This window comes from Zootoca vivipara, chromosome 3 (assembly GCF_963506605.1).
Source record: "Zootoca vivipara chromosome 3, rZooViv1.1, whole genome shotgun sequence".
NCBI classification, from domain to species: domain Eukaryota; kingdom Metazoa; phylum Chordata; class Lepidosauria; order Squamata; family Lacertidae; genus Zootoca; species Zootoca vivipara.
The window spans coordinates 45,807,013-45,823,191 of record NC_083278.1 but is presented as its reverse complement, the minus strand read 5'-3'; the positions used below and the strand labels follow the sequence as shown (position 1 = coordinate 45,823,191).

Here is a 16,179-nt window from a genome sequence, read left to right as displayed (position 1 = left end):
TGCCTCTATCTAATTCTAGTTTTGCGCTAGACTCTGCTCATGCAGGAAGTGGCCAAAACAAAAAATCTGTTATCATACAAAATATATTTAATATATTTTTTATTCTAATAGCATCCTGCGGACCCCTCTGGCATAGCTTGCGGACCCCTGGGGGTCCCCGGACCACCTGTTGGGAACCACTGCACTAGTCAATGGAAAGGAAGAGGAAAGGGGCAATGATTTATAATTATCCATACACTAATTTGGTGTTAATCATATCCTACATATCAGCCAGCAGAAATTATCTTTTCTGGGCTTTCATTAGAAAGCAATACACAAAACATTCTTAAATCTTAGCTACCATGTTCACAAATCTTGACTACCATATATTAACTATGAGTTGAATCTTAGAGAAGTCTCTATGGACTTTATTTGACTATCATCTTCCATTTGTAAAAAGCCTGCAAGAAGTTCATTTTTAAAAAAAAAATAAGCCTCATGGGAAGCATCTAACATAATTAAGTCAAGGGTGTGGGGAGTTATCTAATGTGTTTTAAAGTTGAAACTTGGACAAGAAAGAAGGTGACACAGAAGAGAGGGAAGAACAGAGTTGGTAGAGAGCCGAAGAACATAGCAAGGTGCCTTGTAGAGAGTCAAGCCATTGGTCCATTTTCCTCGGTTTTGTCTATAGCGATTGGCAAAAGCTCCCCAGCATGGATGGGGAACATTTTCCACCCTGAGGGCTGCATTCCCTTCTGGGCAATCATCCAAAGACCACACACCAGTGCATAGTGGGAAGTGAGCAGAGCAATGATTGCAAGTTTTACCTTTGTATGGTAGGCTAGTTTCTACAGACATTCATGCAATGGGGAGATTTGGGCCTTTCATTCTGGAAGTATTAGCTGTGTGTCCTCTTATGAATGATCATTCCTCCCTCTGCTCACCCACCCCAACTTTAAATGTGAGGCAGGCCTCGTCATCCCTTGCACTTACACAGACTTTGGAATTCTTTCGTATAATAGGCACACTTGGTCATTATTCTCCCAGCCTTCTGGAAATATTAAAATCATTTTGCTTTGGAGACCTGGGGGTGGGGGTAGGGTGTGTAGGTAGGTAGAGAGCAGGTGATTTTATCAGTCAAGTTCTATCATTTTGATTGCTTTTTATTATATTTGATCTGTGTTTGGAGTTTGCTTTTTTTTTTGGAATGCTACTTTTTACGCCAGCAGGAAAGTGGGTTACAAATATAATATAATATATAATTCATACAAGGTTATTGATAGTCACATAACTCCTGGGAAGAACAGAGTGAAGCTATAAAAATGCAAGCCTACAACACAGAAATGTTGTGCTTAATATCATGCCTAGCAGCAAACATACACAAGATGAAAGCCAATTCATCAGGTATCCCGTCTGGGAATAACTGTATTGGGGGCAACAAATAATACAACAAGGTGAAAGATGGCAAGGGAGCAGAATAAAATGGAATATTGCATTGAAAGAAGCAGGATGAATGGAACAAAGCAGAAGAAATAGCAGCAGCAGAGTCAACAATCATGTAATCTCAATAACAGAGATCATATTGTAATGCAAAATAATTCTATATGCGATGACAGGAGTATTCTGTGTTGAAAAACAGAGCTGCCCTAGCAATGCATAAAGAAGGAAGAGGGGATCCGATTTGAAATTGCAAAAGGGGTATGCAAGTTGCGAAACCTTCCCATTGTCTATGGTTCACATCCCTACTGCACTTTCCCTTAGATGGTTTCCAGACAGACCAAATTATTTCTAGTCTGAAAGTTCGGATGAGGGGATAAGTGCTTGAGGATAATACCTGTGGTTAGGTAAGCCACTGTAGAGAGGAGAATCTGTTCTCTTCACTATGCACCCCTTTCAGTGTTAAAATCAGACCTTCATTCCTTCTTTCGATAAGAATGGGACATTAAACAGGCAACATCACATGCATATGTTGGATGATTACTTAACCGGACTGAGGGCTTAACACGCCCCCCCCCCAATCCATTATTTTATGTATAAACTCACTGAGCATGTGCCTGTGGAGATGCTATAGCAAAATCAGTTTTGACAGTAAAATATATGAGGGCTGTTAACCAAATGTATGCTGTGAAAACTGTTCCCTAAACTGCCAAATGTTGAGGATGAGGATTTATCACTATGCAGCAAAAAATGGTGCAGAATCCCAATGAGAACGTTTTCAGGCACAGAAGTTGATGGAGGGGAAACTGTGATCTTCAGAATGGTTGGCATCCATGTGCAGAACAGCTGACTACACAAGGAGGGGGAGGGAGAGAGAGAGGGACAGAGGCCAAAGTCATCTGTTACTGTGACTGCAAGAAATAAAATCTCCCGAGATCTCTGTTTCCAAAGTTTATGTATTAAAAAAGAGTGAGGAAGACATAAAATAATTCAGTCTCAGCAAACCTGCACATTAAATTTATAGTCCCAGTTAAATGAATATTGCACATTCTCTAAATGAATGATAAAAACCAAAAGCTGGAATGTGGACTGCGTGACAGCATACTGATCAAATTTAATTAATTTGCAACCAATTATTTGATTTGTTTAATACTAGTGGGGAGTTTCTGGCACTGCCTGGGAATTGTTAGAAATCAAATATATTGTTGTTTTTTAAATGGGTAGTGTAATTTGGTGACACTATCTCAAGAGGCAGCCCAAACTATGTCAAGAAACAGGCTCAGACACATCAAAGTGATGTTTCAGTCCACCATCTTGAATCAAAATGGCACCTGGCACCTGAATGTCAATGAAAAGCGCCAACCCTCATCTCAGGAACCCTCATAGCAGGTTTAGCAATGATATCTTGAGAGGCTGAGGCAATCTAGTCAGATACATGGGGTGCAAATAATAAAATTATTACCATTATTATTATTATTAGGCACATGAGCATCTAGAAAACAAACGGACAAACCGCTTTCCAAAATATATACTATAATATACATAGTTTGGTGGGCTTTGTCTTCAGTTTAGAACAGTCCTAAAATACATGTGGGTGAACAGTGCTTCAGAGGCAAGTCGGTAGAATGGGATGGGAAAACACTCCCCTCCCTGCCAGCAAGAACCCCATTACCCCAAGGGCCGTGGTGGGCTTCTTTTCCCTAGGGGCGGACTTTGGTAATAGCCATCCTGAGTGAGGACAAAATTGCTGCAGTCATCCTCCAGCTCAGTGGTTGAGTCCTCTGCAGTATCTTCATCTCCTAAGCCTGATAGAGGTCAGCAATCAGATGAGCTCCCTTTAACTACTTAGCCAGCTCCTCTAGGGAGGTGGAGTCAACCACACTACACATCCTGTCAGCCTATGAAAGGATTCTGCTTCCTGCTGGGACAATGTATTTCTATAGCTATGAAAGCCGGACAGAGCTTCGCCTAGTAGAGTGCAATGGAGCTACCCAAGTTCCTGCTTTTCTTTGACCTTTGCCTAAAAGAAACTCTGAATGGACTTTCCCTGTCTTGATCGGCTCTTGCCTGCTGTGACTTGATCTTGCTGACTTTTAACTGAACTTTACTTGTTTGATCTGACCTTGCCTTTTGTGCCTTGACTTCACCTGTGAGTCTCAGTTGCCCTTACAAGAGATTAACTGTTGGGTTATACTAGACTGACTTAGAGAAATGTGTGACATTACAGATACACACACACTTGAACAGGAATATAGTGCCCTATTTAAGTTGCATGTGATCTTTTTCCTTTATGTTATCAGGCTGAGCATCATCCCCTCCCGCCCCCGGCAATATTCCAGCTAAAGACTTTTGCTATCAAATCGGTTTCTCTGGCTTCATGGAGTCCCATATAATTTTTTAGGGGAAACAAAATATGCTATACTTCAACAGTCAGAACCAGAACAACACACCCTTTCCATGATCTCACTTTAAAAAGGGGGGGTGCATTCTCTGTTGTCACACAGACAATTCCTGACACAATTCAGCTACATGAGCTTCTCATTCTTTACTTTCAGAACAATCAGACAGGCTTCTCCTTCCATCAGAGTCTCAATGAACTTCACATGATTTATGGGGATAAAAAAAGCAGAATATTTGAATGCAAGTCAAATTAATGTTCACATTCATGACAGATTCTTAATGCAGGGACGCTAAAGCCATCAAAACAATAATTAAAATATAAATTTCTCTGCTTTTTAACACTGAGAAACAAATACAGTTAAACAATACTCAACTAATAAAACAATAGCTTTCCATTAAAAGGAAGGCACCATGCAGTAATTAGCTCTAGCACATAATTACTAATTGTGTTTGCCCTTGGCGTTATTGCATAGGTCAATTAAAATATTATGCACAGAGAGGATACAAAGCTACAAGACACCACCCAGAATCAATATCCTCACACCCTACAAAACGGATTGGAAAGTGTTATTTACTAATAGTGTGTTTTACAGTTCCTTCGGTTGAATGCCAAACTCATTTGGGAGATGTAAAGGTCTGAGTTCTTTGTGAAATGAAAATGTCATACACATACACACACCTTTTTTTAAATAACAAAAAAATACCGTTAACATTTATATTTAGGCTTCCACCAGCATAAATTGCTTTTTGCCAATATCATCTGTAGATTCATAAGAGATGCTTTCTGCCGTGTTGAGTTATTATTATTATTATTGTAATTCATGTCTTTCTAACTAGACTGCCCCGGGCTGATTCAAGATGCAGCAGTAACTGTGAAATATGTTTTCCCATCAATTTTGAGCGTAGTGATCTTATGAAAGAAGCTCCATGATGAGGGAAGGCTACAAGTTACTATTTTCCTGAAAGCTGCACTATAATTGCTGGGCCAACCAAGTAAATCCATAGGTTAAAGAGTCCTGTGGATTGAGGTTAACTTAGAGGTTAAAGAGCCCTGTGGATTGGCTTCTTGGTTATCAAAAGTTCCATGCACCTTGAATTTTTGTACTTTTCGCCTGCAAGATTTAATTCAGATGGACTTAAGTGTAGTAAAAGCTCTAGTACTTGCCTGTCCATTCAAAATAATAACAATCAGATTACTGATGTATGGTAACAGGAACCACCACAGGGCATGTGCAATTATTTTCCACAAAGCTACTGCTACTAAGATAGCAAAATACCCATGTAAATGTTTCCATCTCACATGGTTCACATTATAGCATGGCAAGAGAATAATCTACATGAAAGCAATGTAGGGGCCAAATTAAATGGCATGTAGCATTAGTGTGTTAATTTAAGTGGATCTGCTAAGAGTAGAACTTACTTCAATCCAACTGTGTTTAAACACACACATACCCAGGGGCAGCCCACACTGTATTTTTTCATTCAAGCCATCCTGACTTTTCCCAGGTACACTTTAAGGAGCCAAAAGAGAGTGTAAAACAGCAGATTCTGCATATATCCAACAACAATTTCAATAATTTCAATAGAAACTGTGACCTCCTAATTGAGAAGTCACCTTCCTCCAAGCAAGTACATACATTGGATTTTGGTTACTGGTATTTTGTAAACTGACCCTCACAGCTACAAAGCATTGGCTTATAAGTGGAGAAAGGGTGTATAATTAAGAAGTAATTGAGGTTTTGATAGCTAACAGTGCAATCCTATACATGTTTGCAGAAATCCTATGGAGTTCAATGAGTTCAGGTTCTAGGTAAACAGAAGGAAGTTCCACTGAACTGACTGGGACTTGCTTTTGAGTAGACATATAGAGAATTGCACTGAAGAGTTCCCTTCATTGATTGCACATTTCCATCCTACTCATGACCCTCGTTTATTTTGATGTTGTTTAATTATGTAAGAGGAGGGAGAGACAAAGAAAACTTTAAAAGGGGAGGCTCTGAAGCATAACAGATATTTTTTGTGGAGGGAGGAGTTTTATTCCAGCACATAACCTTAAAAGCACTTCATTTCTGGAATCATTTCTTTCCACCTTTGGCTTTCACTCAAAGGCACAAACAGGCTCTTTCTCGGATGCTTAAATCTTTCACCTACAACCTCAGCAAATGCTAATTGTCAAAATAGAGGAAGAAAATACCCGTTTCAACTTATAGCAACACATTTGCATATGCCATTAGATGCCACTGAACTATGTAACCAAAAGGTACCTCCAAGTAATGGCTTATGCAAATCAGGAGCGAAGATATCACGTTTCTTGTTACCCCACAGAGGCTTCAACTTGAAATCCTGCTTCAAAACTTTACTGTCTACAAAGTATTCTTTAGAACAGGACTGATCTCTTCCTTTCAGTTTAGAGAAGATTAGCTCTTGTAACTGGATTTTTGAGAAATCCAGGGGGAAAGCTGGATTTCGTCTTTTTAGACCTCAGGAGGAATACAAGAGATCAAGCTTTGCCATTTGCTTTACCTGACATAAAAGAGGCAGGCTTAATTAAAATGTGTGGGTATTTTGCAGGTGCACATCAGGGATAGTACATCGCTAGCACAAATCAAGGGATGCTTGCTTAGAATTCTCAGAGAGAGAAAAATAGATTTCCATAGCTATAGCAATGCTGAGATCTAGAGCAAAATGCAAAGTTTGCCACAGACTGAAATCCTCTTTAGTTGTTGAGCCAAATATGCATGGACTGTGGCACCAACTGCTGAGGGAATGAAGGACTGTGTGTGCCAATCATAGGAGCCAACTCCTAGGGGCCGAGGTCCCTTTGCTCCCCTCATAAAATTGTTGATGGGCATTGCCATTTAAATGGTGTGCATCTTGTGAAGGATTATGTGGGGTGGGGCCTTACCTGGCCCCCCAATATTGTATTCAACTTGGCACCCCTTGTGCCAATCCTGCCCCCAAAGCCCTGCATGTGCTGGTCATGTATGCTCCACTAATCTTCTCACACTGAACAAGAAAGTAGGAAGGCTGAACATGCTTTGATGCCCCTTTCATACCTTCCCACTGCTGGAACACAGACAAACAAACCCTGCAGATGACTAAGGTCCCAGGCCTTCCTTGCTGCAAAGCCAATGATCCTGAGATATGTGCTCTGCCACGATGAAGAACATCACAGGGAAAGTGAGTTCCCCTTGATATTAAGGTTTCATTTTCAGGCAGCTGATAAACAATGTATCTGCAGCATGCTCATTAAAAATGAAATAGATAGTTATGAAGTACAACAGATAAAATCCCTTTTTGTTATAACTATACTTTATCACTCCCTTAACAGGTTCTTCTTCGGTGCTTGAAACAAGTGGCCTGTAAATCAGATATTTATTGTTGTTGTTATTACTTATTTATGGTTCACCCTTAAAGTACACAGCACTCTGTAACTGCCCAGGACTGTACCATGCTTACAACCACCATAAATAGTTTATTACAAATGGCTTCCTATAAAGCATTTATAATATGACTTTTAATATAACATACGGCCTGTAAATTGTGCTAACATATTGAAGAAGTGGAGATTTTGCCAAAGGGATGCACACTTTTCAAAGGATGTAGTCTAATTGGTTTTCCTGCATTCATGGAAAGGTGTTTGATCCAGTGGAGTCCTCCTCCAAAGGAAGAGATTCCATTGTTGTCATTTTCCCCTGCAGCCTCACATGCCACCTTCCCCTCTGTTCTGGAGAGCCCTGCAGCTCTCTGCAGCTGTTTAACATCTCCCTTCTTCACTAGGAGAGGTGCCCACTGTATCAATACACCTATAAGTGCAAACACCATAAATACAAGGGCACCAATGGCATGCCACCCTTAAGATTTGAATGGCAGGGTTTGGCTAGATGAAAATAACCCAGGATCTCTTGTATAGATGGTATCTTACACCGGAAAAACTAGCTAAGATTTATCATAAGCAAGATAATAAATGTTGTAAATGTAAGAATGTAGAAGGAACCCTTTACCACATGTGGTGGACTTGCCCCCAAGTAAAGAACTTCTGGGAAAAGATTTATAATGAAATGGAAAAAAGTGTTGAAAAACACCTTTGTTAAGAAACCAGAAGCTTTTTTTTACTAAGGATAGTAGAAAAGGAACTACCTAAAAAAGATATTACGTTTTTTCTGTATGCAGCGAAAATTTTATTAGCTAAGAATTGGAAAAGTCAAGAAATACCAACAGTGGATGATTGGCAGATGAAGATGATTGAATTTATGGAACTGGCTGAATTGACCGGGAGAATACGTGACCAGAGGGAAGAGTCGGTGGAAGAAGACTGGAAGAAATTTAAACTGTATATAAGAAATAATTGCAACATTGTGAAAGTTTGATACAAGATCTGGAAGTACATGGAGGCTGTAGAGGTGGTTTTGTAGAGTTATCATAGTATATTTAGATTTAGATATAAGTGTTAAATAAGAAATTAAATGTTAGGTAAGGTAAGATTAAAAGGATTGAATTATGGATGTTAAGGAAAAAATAAGAGGATTGAAGTATGATTTAGAAATTACTAAGGATGATGTACAATGAAACGCAGTTAGGAGGGATATGAGGAAGTCAACAATGTCAGGATACATGAATGATAACTATGGTTTCTTTTTCTTTTTGTATGTTTTGTGTTTTATGTGATTTTTTGTATTTTTGTGTTTTATGTGTTTTTCAGTTTTATAAAATCAATAAATACATTTTAAAAAAGAAAAAAGAAATCACCTAGGATCTCCCTGCTGTTAAATATCCTTCCACTTAGGTTTGTGAATTCTGGGGAGCTATTGTACATATGCACCTATGAGGCTTGGAAGCACATCTATAATGTGAAAGTTACTGACTTATTGCTAGGGGAAACAGTGGTCAAATGTTCCACAGCTTTCCTGGTCTCTCCCATGACATTACTAGTGGCCCCAAGCTCAATACATTTCATCTAGATTTTAGTATGTCACAGAGAGAAAAATGGGACAGATTCAGGTCAATCATTATTCCATAGATGCACCAAATTCCATAGACACACCTTAGATGGAGCAATAGCTCAGCTGGTTAGAGTAGGATGCCGATAACGCCAAGGTTGCAGGTTCAATTCCCACATGGAACATCTGCATATTCCTCCATTGCAGGGGTTTGAACGAGATGATCCTCAGGGTCCCTACCAAGTCTACAATTCTATGAGTCTAAGGGGTGACCCTCACTCCCCCCCCAACAAAAAAATAAAATACTGAAGGTGTGATGGACACCACAGAAGCTCTTTGTTAGGAGGAATGTTTTGCACCACACGCCAAAGCTATATATTATTATTATTATTATTATTATTAAAGTCCAGTAGCACCTTAGAGACCAACTAAGTTTGTTCTGGATATAAGCTTTCGTGTGCATGCACACTTCTTCAGATACGAAAAAAGAAGGTGCATGCACATGAAACTTATACCCAGAACAAACTTAGTTGGTCTCTAAGGTGCTACTGGACAATTTTATTTATATATTTCGACTGCGTCAGACCAACACGGCTACCTACCTGAATGCCCAAACTATGATTTACAACAGCAATATGTGTGGGGCCCAGGATGTGCAGCAATTGTGCAGCAATTATATTGTCTTGTGCAGCAATTATATTGTGCAGCGGCTGTCTGCCTGACTGGGACCCATTGATATATATACAGTGGTACCTCTACTTACGAATAACTCTACTTATGAATGTTTCTACTTACGAATGGAGCTCCGTCCGCCATCTTGGATGCGGTTTAGATAGGATTTTTTCTACTTACGATTTTTTTCTCTCAATGCATTCCTATGGGATTCGACTTGCAATTTTTTTCTACTTACAAATGTGCGTTTGGAATGCATTAATTTCGTAAGTAGAGGTACCACTGTATATATATTTAAAAGTGAATGTAAGAGCGTAAGAAGAGCCTGTTGCTTCAGGCAAGTGGACCATCCAGTCCAGCATCCTGTTCTCACAGTGGCCAACCAGATGTCTATGGGAATCAGCAGAGCAGACCGTCAGCATAACAACACTCTCCCTTCTTGCAGTTTCAAGCAAATGGTATTCAGAAGCAGAGGCAGAGCATAGCTATCATGACCAGTGGCCACAGGTGGTCTTAAGCGCCATGAATTTGTCTAATCCTCTTTCCAAGCCATCAAAGTTGATAGCCACCCCTGCCTCTTGTGGGAGCAAATGTCATAGTTTAACTATGTGCTGTGTGGAGAAGTACTTTTGCCTGTCCTGAATCTCCCAACATTCAGCTTCACTGGGATTCAGTGAGTTGTAGTGTTATGACTATGAACTCAATACCAAAAATAGCAATTCCCTGGGTGGGGATATCTTTACTGGAGCAAGGGGAGGTGTATTTTTATCTTTGGGGCAAGCTTTGGAAAACCAAGCAGTATAGGAATATAGGCACTGGAAGAAGAGATGGTTGAACAGACATGGTTTTCTTATTGGAACAGCAGCTGCACTGTGTTAGGTGATCAGAAACTATCATGGTTCCTTGTAATGTAGGATTCTATTTTGATTTAGATATTCATTATATTTAAATTTAGTCCAATTTTATTTTTCACGTGGCTATTATTCTTTTGTATTGGTGTATGGCTGCAATCCTAACCATGCATAATCAGTGGGGCTTAATCCCAGATAAGTGGGGTTAGGTGTGCAACATTATGTATTTAAACTGACACCGCAGGTTTTAAAGACATGCAGTGATCAGAAGCATACATTTAATTTCAATGTTTATCATTAATAATATATTCCACTTTCCCCCTTGCAACAGGAAAACTTCCTTCAGAAGAGCAAATGAATAATCTGCTGTATGGAACACAGGAAGCTGCTTTCTACTGAGTCAGGACTTTGGACTGTCTACCCTGCCTGGCAGCAACTTTCAAGATTTTTTTGCAGCAGTATTTCTCAACCCTCCATGGAGCTGCCAGTGGTTGAACTTTCTGCCTGTAAAACATTATTTTCTTTACTTACAGTATTTATACATGACCCCCGTTAACTAACGAATCTCTGGGAGGCTTACAATAAGATTTAAAAACAGCTGTTTACGAAAATGAAACCGTAAAATCTAATGCACCTTTAATCAAAAACAGAAGATAACTATAAAACTAAACTCACAGCAGCACTAACGTTCCACACGTCTTTAAACTCCAAAAGTATCCAAAGAGTCTGTAACTCATTAAAGAACCTTAAAAATGAAGTAAACCAAAAGCCTAGAATAATAATAATAATGTTTTTACTTGCTGAGAAAAGGTCAACAAGGTAGGCATCAGGTGAGACTCTCTGGGAAGAGCATTCTACAGCCAGGGTGCCACTACTGGAAAGGTCCTCTATCCAGTAGCCATTCCCTGCACTTGGCAGGGGACTCACAATAGGAATGTGCTTTACCTCTGAACTACAGCCCTTCCCATTTTTCTATGGTTAGAACGCTACAGACCTGGAGAAACAAACACACCTTACCAAAATAAAACAAGACTTATGTACTCATATTTACATCACCAGATATAACTTGGTGAAGGACCACCCAGCAGGGAGGGCATTGCTGAACATCTGGCCTCCTGGCAACAGCATCGCGGTCACTTATTTGGAGAGAAGGAGGCAGGAGAGGCCAGAACAGTGTGGATGTACTGATAGATCTAATCCAGCACTCCTACAGGTGCATCCCCACTGCTTCAACCCTCTTCCTTCCAGTAAGCTGGAGTGACACTGCTGCTGGGAGGCCAGGTGTGTGGAACTGACCCTCCCCACCAACTGCCCATCTCAGTGAACCCTGAAAGATGTATAGTGTTCAAAACTCCCTTTGCATATGAAGTTTCTTAGCAAACTTCGATAAGGACAGGGACAACGGCAAATTTACATTCAGCACACAGAGCTGTTCCCAACTCTATGGTCAATGCTTCTTAACACAGGAGCTACTGATGTGCCTGAGAGCTACTATATATGCAAAAACCTGCACCCTTTGGGGTTTGTTCCCCCCCCAAAAAAAAATGTTACAGATGAACACCTCTGGTTTGCTTGCAGTATTAATGAAAACAAATTGCAGGTTTACGATTGCAAATATTTCTACAAAATGTAATCGGCAAGGGTCACAGAGTCCTCTGTTTAATAAAGACATACATACCTAAAACAGACAATCTTTCCTGATCTGTTTTCTATATGATACAGGAAAAAGGAGATTGTCCTCATGAAATTTTCAGATGTTTTCCTTGACTTGAGATGCCTAGACAAATAATTGGATAAACCTCTAGCTTTTAATGCGGTGATCTGAAATCCTTCTCTCCCTTTTTCATGTCATTATAAATTGAATATACAGAAAAAGTTATGCATAATGAAGGAGTTGTAGGTAGGGTGAATCTGTGTATTTTATTTTCTATTGTTCTGCAACAAAATCTCACAATCTTATTTGCTTGTTTAGAGGAACACAACACATTATGCATGCCCTCAAATTCAGCTACATAATGTCCTACAGTGATACCTACCTGTGCTGTCATCATAAACAACCGTGACAGTTTTCCACTTGAAGAACTGCACAAGGTCAAGGATGGCGCGGCTGAGTGAAGAGAAATCTGGATAAAGACTGACATAGAATGAGTCTTTGTTGTCTGAAACCTGATGTTTCCAGCGCGTCTGTATATGTGGAACCCCTAAAGCGTTGCAGATAGATTGCACTGCATTAGCCGAAGAGCTATGTGAAGGTCCAAAGATAGCTGCTACTCCAAGAGAAAGCTGATCACAAGCTGAAAGGAAAGGAAAATATGATTAACAGTGTGCAGAGAACAACACACACAGTGATAGTTTTTTCAGGCAGTCATCTGCTCAAGCAGGCTTGTTGTTGATGCAAGTCTCTCTCCACAGGCAGTGGAGTACAAAGTAACTACATTTTGAGAATATGTGGTTAAGTATTAAGTTAGAGATGTGCACATTGTGATCTGTCAGTGTCAACAGATCTCTGTTCACCTGTTATTGTGGCTCTCTGGAAGGATTCTACCACAATCAAAACAGATGTCCATGGAGTTAGAGGATATCTAGTGTCCTTGCCAGCACATCCACTCAAATTTTGGCATTTCTGGTTGCATTGGCTTCGAACGTTTCCATGATCAGTTTTGTGGGCTACAGGACGGACCCACACTGCGAGCTCTCGTCTTTGCTTCAACATTAGCTTTCTAACACTCAAGCTTGTTATTAGCCAACCCTTAGCCTTGGGGCATCATGTTCACAAGCTACTTGTCTTGCCTAGTCACCTGCACATCCGTAAAGACTAACCAGCACCACCCAGTTCTAAACATTTGCACAAGCTTATCTGCCTGGAGCATAATTTCCCTGCCATGTAAAATCAGGGCTTTTGACAATGCCCTGGTGCTGCAATTAGCACAACTCCTCATTCTGTGCATTTATTGCCTGTATTTGTTGATACGATATGCAAGCTACAAATGCTCAGTGCATCTCAACTTGCACTAGGTATCACACAAAAAGTGATGAGGTAGAAGATACAGTGGGGGACACCTTGGATTGCTAAGGAATTTGATATCTGGCTTCAATTATTTTCTTTTCACCTTGTGGAGGAGAACCCATCATCACTGTGGCTACATTTGAAGCCACTGAATATTGCTGCAGAGGGATCATTTTATTGATGTGCTCTTTGCACATTTTAATGTGTCCATCTTTTCTGGATAAGGAGAATCAAGTTCAGTGAGGGTATCTTTATGCTACATTTGCTCCTAAATTCCTTGCTAACTACACAATATCCATAATCTAGAAGAAATATCCAGATAGAGCTTCTTCCTAAAGAAATAATAATTCTGTTTTTGGTGAAAGGGAGGAGGTCACTGGCTGGTAGTTTTATTTTGTTTTTAAATTAATTTAGCATTGAAATGTTGTAGTAGTAGTGTATCATCTCTTTCAGTAATAGTAGAAAGGAGTTTAAGTAAACAACACAATACAAAAGAGTAAAAAAAAAAGGTGTGTGGTGCTTTTTTCTATGGAGCTCATGCTGTGCAATACAGAACATCCTTCTATGATGTTTGAGTATAAGGCACAATTCTGTAAAAGTCCTTGGACGCAATCCAATCTGGGTCCATTAGAAACCAGTGGGAAGTTTGTCACAGACTTCAATGGGATGCAAATTTCCCCATAAAGTTTGCCGTTTCTAAGCATGGACACGCACTGTTGTAACTACTAAGCATGAACTTTTTTTGGAAGTGTATTGTTCACTAATGCATCAACCTTTTGTACCTGTAATAAAATGCTATGAGATGGAACCTGTAACAAGCAGTGATAGCTGGCAAATTATTCCCTCCCAGTAGACTTTTAAAGAAACCCCATGAAAGGCACATTTCTTCTGCATGTGGCCTACAATGATTCTATTCTAAGCTAACAGTGTGATCTTAAAAAAGAAAAAAAAGTATTAACAAGAATTTTGATTGCATTTCCAGCATTCTTAGTTCAAATGACATCTTCAGCAAATTCTCCTCTTGCCCAGGGATTTTGCATCGGTATGGTGCTTTTAAAATCTAATTAATTTCCCATCTGTACTCCATTCCAGGCGTCCAGCTGATGGGCAGTCTGATATACAGCCAAATTAAAACTTATTGCAACAGCACTATACCAGCTGAAATCAAAGTATGTGGAGGGATTTAACTGGGTTGAGGTCTAAAATAACAACACCTTTGACAAGAACATTTGCCTGGTCACTAAGCATGAGCTACTGTCCCAGCTGAAAACATCAATATGGTTGTTAAGACTTCTGTCACAATAAAGGCACCATGGTATCTGAACTATCCACCTTTCCTTTCTAGCTTCTTCCATCTTATAGAAATGCCTAGCAAAGACGTACTGCTGTTTTGAAGCCAAGCAAACTACACTTATGAGAGTGGACAAAGTGTGAGAATTGTGCCAAGGAGACCTGGGGGAACAACCCCTTCAAGTCATAAAAAGTCAATGTCTTCCCACCTCAGGTTCCCATTCCTCAATAAAGAGCATCAACAGCCTATCTCACAAGACTGCTGTGAAGATAGAAGAAATAATTACTTTCATTGGCATGGCTTTCAGTCACTGATAATGTACCTTGCTCTACTTTGTTGCATGTGTATGTGGGCCTGGAGGAGCCCAGCATGGGATTCTCACTAACAGACGTCTGTACTCATGGCTTTTGCCTCACCACTGCTATAGAGATCAGTGCCAGTCATGAATTTTTATAGGAGACAAGCGCGTGGGGGCCGGGGCTGCACAATGTAAGCACACCATGTGTGCACGCCATGGGCGTGTGCGCATTACGTTTGCGTAGTGCACAAAACTCCCAGGGCATGCTGATGTCACTCTTGTTTTTGCATGGCCAGGATGTAGCTTACTGTGCAAAGGTAAGTATCACAATACTCTGCCCACTTTTGCTTCAGGCCTTGCTCACCAGTATCCACCACACAACTCCCGGAAAGTTGCTCACAGGCCATTTGAGAGTGGGGAAAAAAAGAAAGGTTCCCCATCCCTGCCCCAAAGCTCTTAGAAACATACCTTTTTTGGATGCTTCAAAACTATCATAGAGATTTATCTTCTGAGTATCATATGTTAATGTAGTGTTTGGCAACAGAGTTCTGTTTCTATTGATTGTGTTCACAGCAAATCTGAAGGCCAGTTCTTCTGCTCCCATTGCTCCCGTTGGGCCAGATTCCACACATTCAAAAATACCCCCTGGAGAAATAAAAAGACACAGCAAGAGGGTAGAAATATTACTTAAAATGTCCAATATCATCAAGTCATGACAACAGATTTTACAGGTGATGTACAGGTGATGTACAAATTGCCTTGCTGAAGTCTGGTTGTAAGGGGTTGGTTTTTTTGGGGGGGAGGAGTGTTATGCTTAGGTTACAATGCAAAAAAGAATCCAAATACATATGTAGATCATGAACTGTAATGTAACAACAGGGCCTGGGCAGGCTGCAGGCCTTCCTGTTTTATACCTGCTGGGATTGACAAGGCATCTGACCATCACCTGAATCTCATAGCTCTCCTGATGAGTGCTTTGGTCTGCCCACCAGATACCAGACACTCTACCATTCAAATTAGGCCCCAATGTTTGTTACAATCCCCTTCTCAATTAAGTAATCAATTTTAATCTAGAATTTAAATTCTTAAAACTTTCTTATTTGTAAATTTGAGCATGTAAACTACTGCTCTCACTTCATCAGAAACAGTATTTCTATCTGCAACACACTTGAGCAAACCTGCTCCTCTTCCTTTCACAGATATTTTGTTGCCATTTGCAGCTGTAGCTGCCTCTGATTAGTTATCATTTAACTCTTGGGGGAAATAATTAGCATCACAAGTCCATCACAAGCCATGTGCATAGA

At 40.1% G+C, this 16,179-nt stretch overlaps 1 protein-coding gene across 1 annotated transcript in view; it reads right to left on the bottom strand.

Moving 5' to 3' along the window:
* The window catches only part of LOC118082226 (glutamate receptor ionotropic, kainate 2), a 282,953-nt gene that overhangs the window by 106,881 nt on the left and 159,893 nt on the right, over window positions 1–16,179 (bottom strand). Inside the window, exons 2-3 of the mRNA XM_035109323.2 lie at window positions 15,344–15,520; window positions 12,316–12,573 (exon numbers count right to left, since the gene is read on the bottom strand). Of these exons, the coding sequence (XP_034965214.2) occupies window positions 12,316–12,573; window positions 15,344–15,520 (435 nt within the window). The remainder of the gene's footprint in view (window positions 1–12,315; window positions 12,574–15,343; window positions 15,521–16,179) is intronic.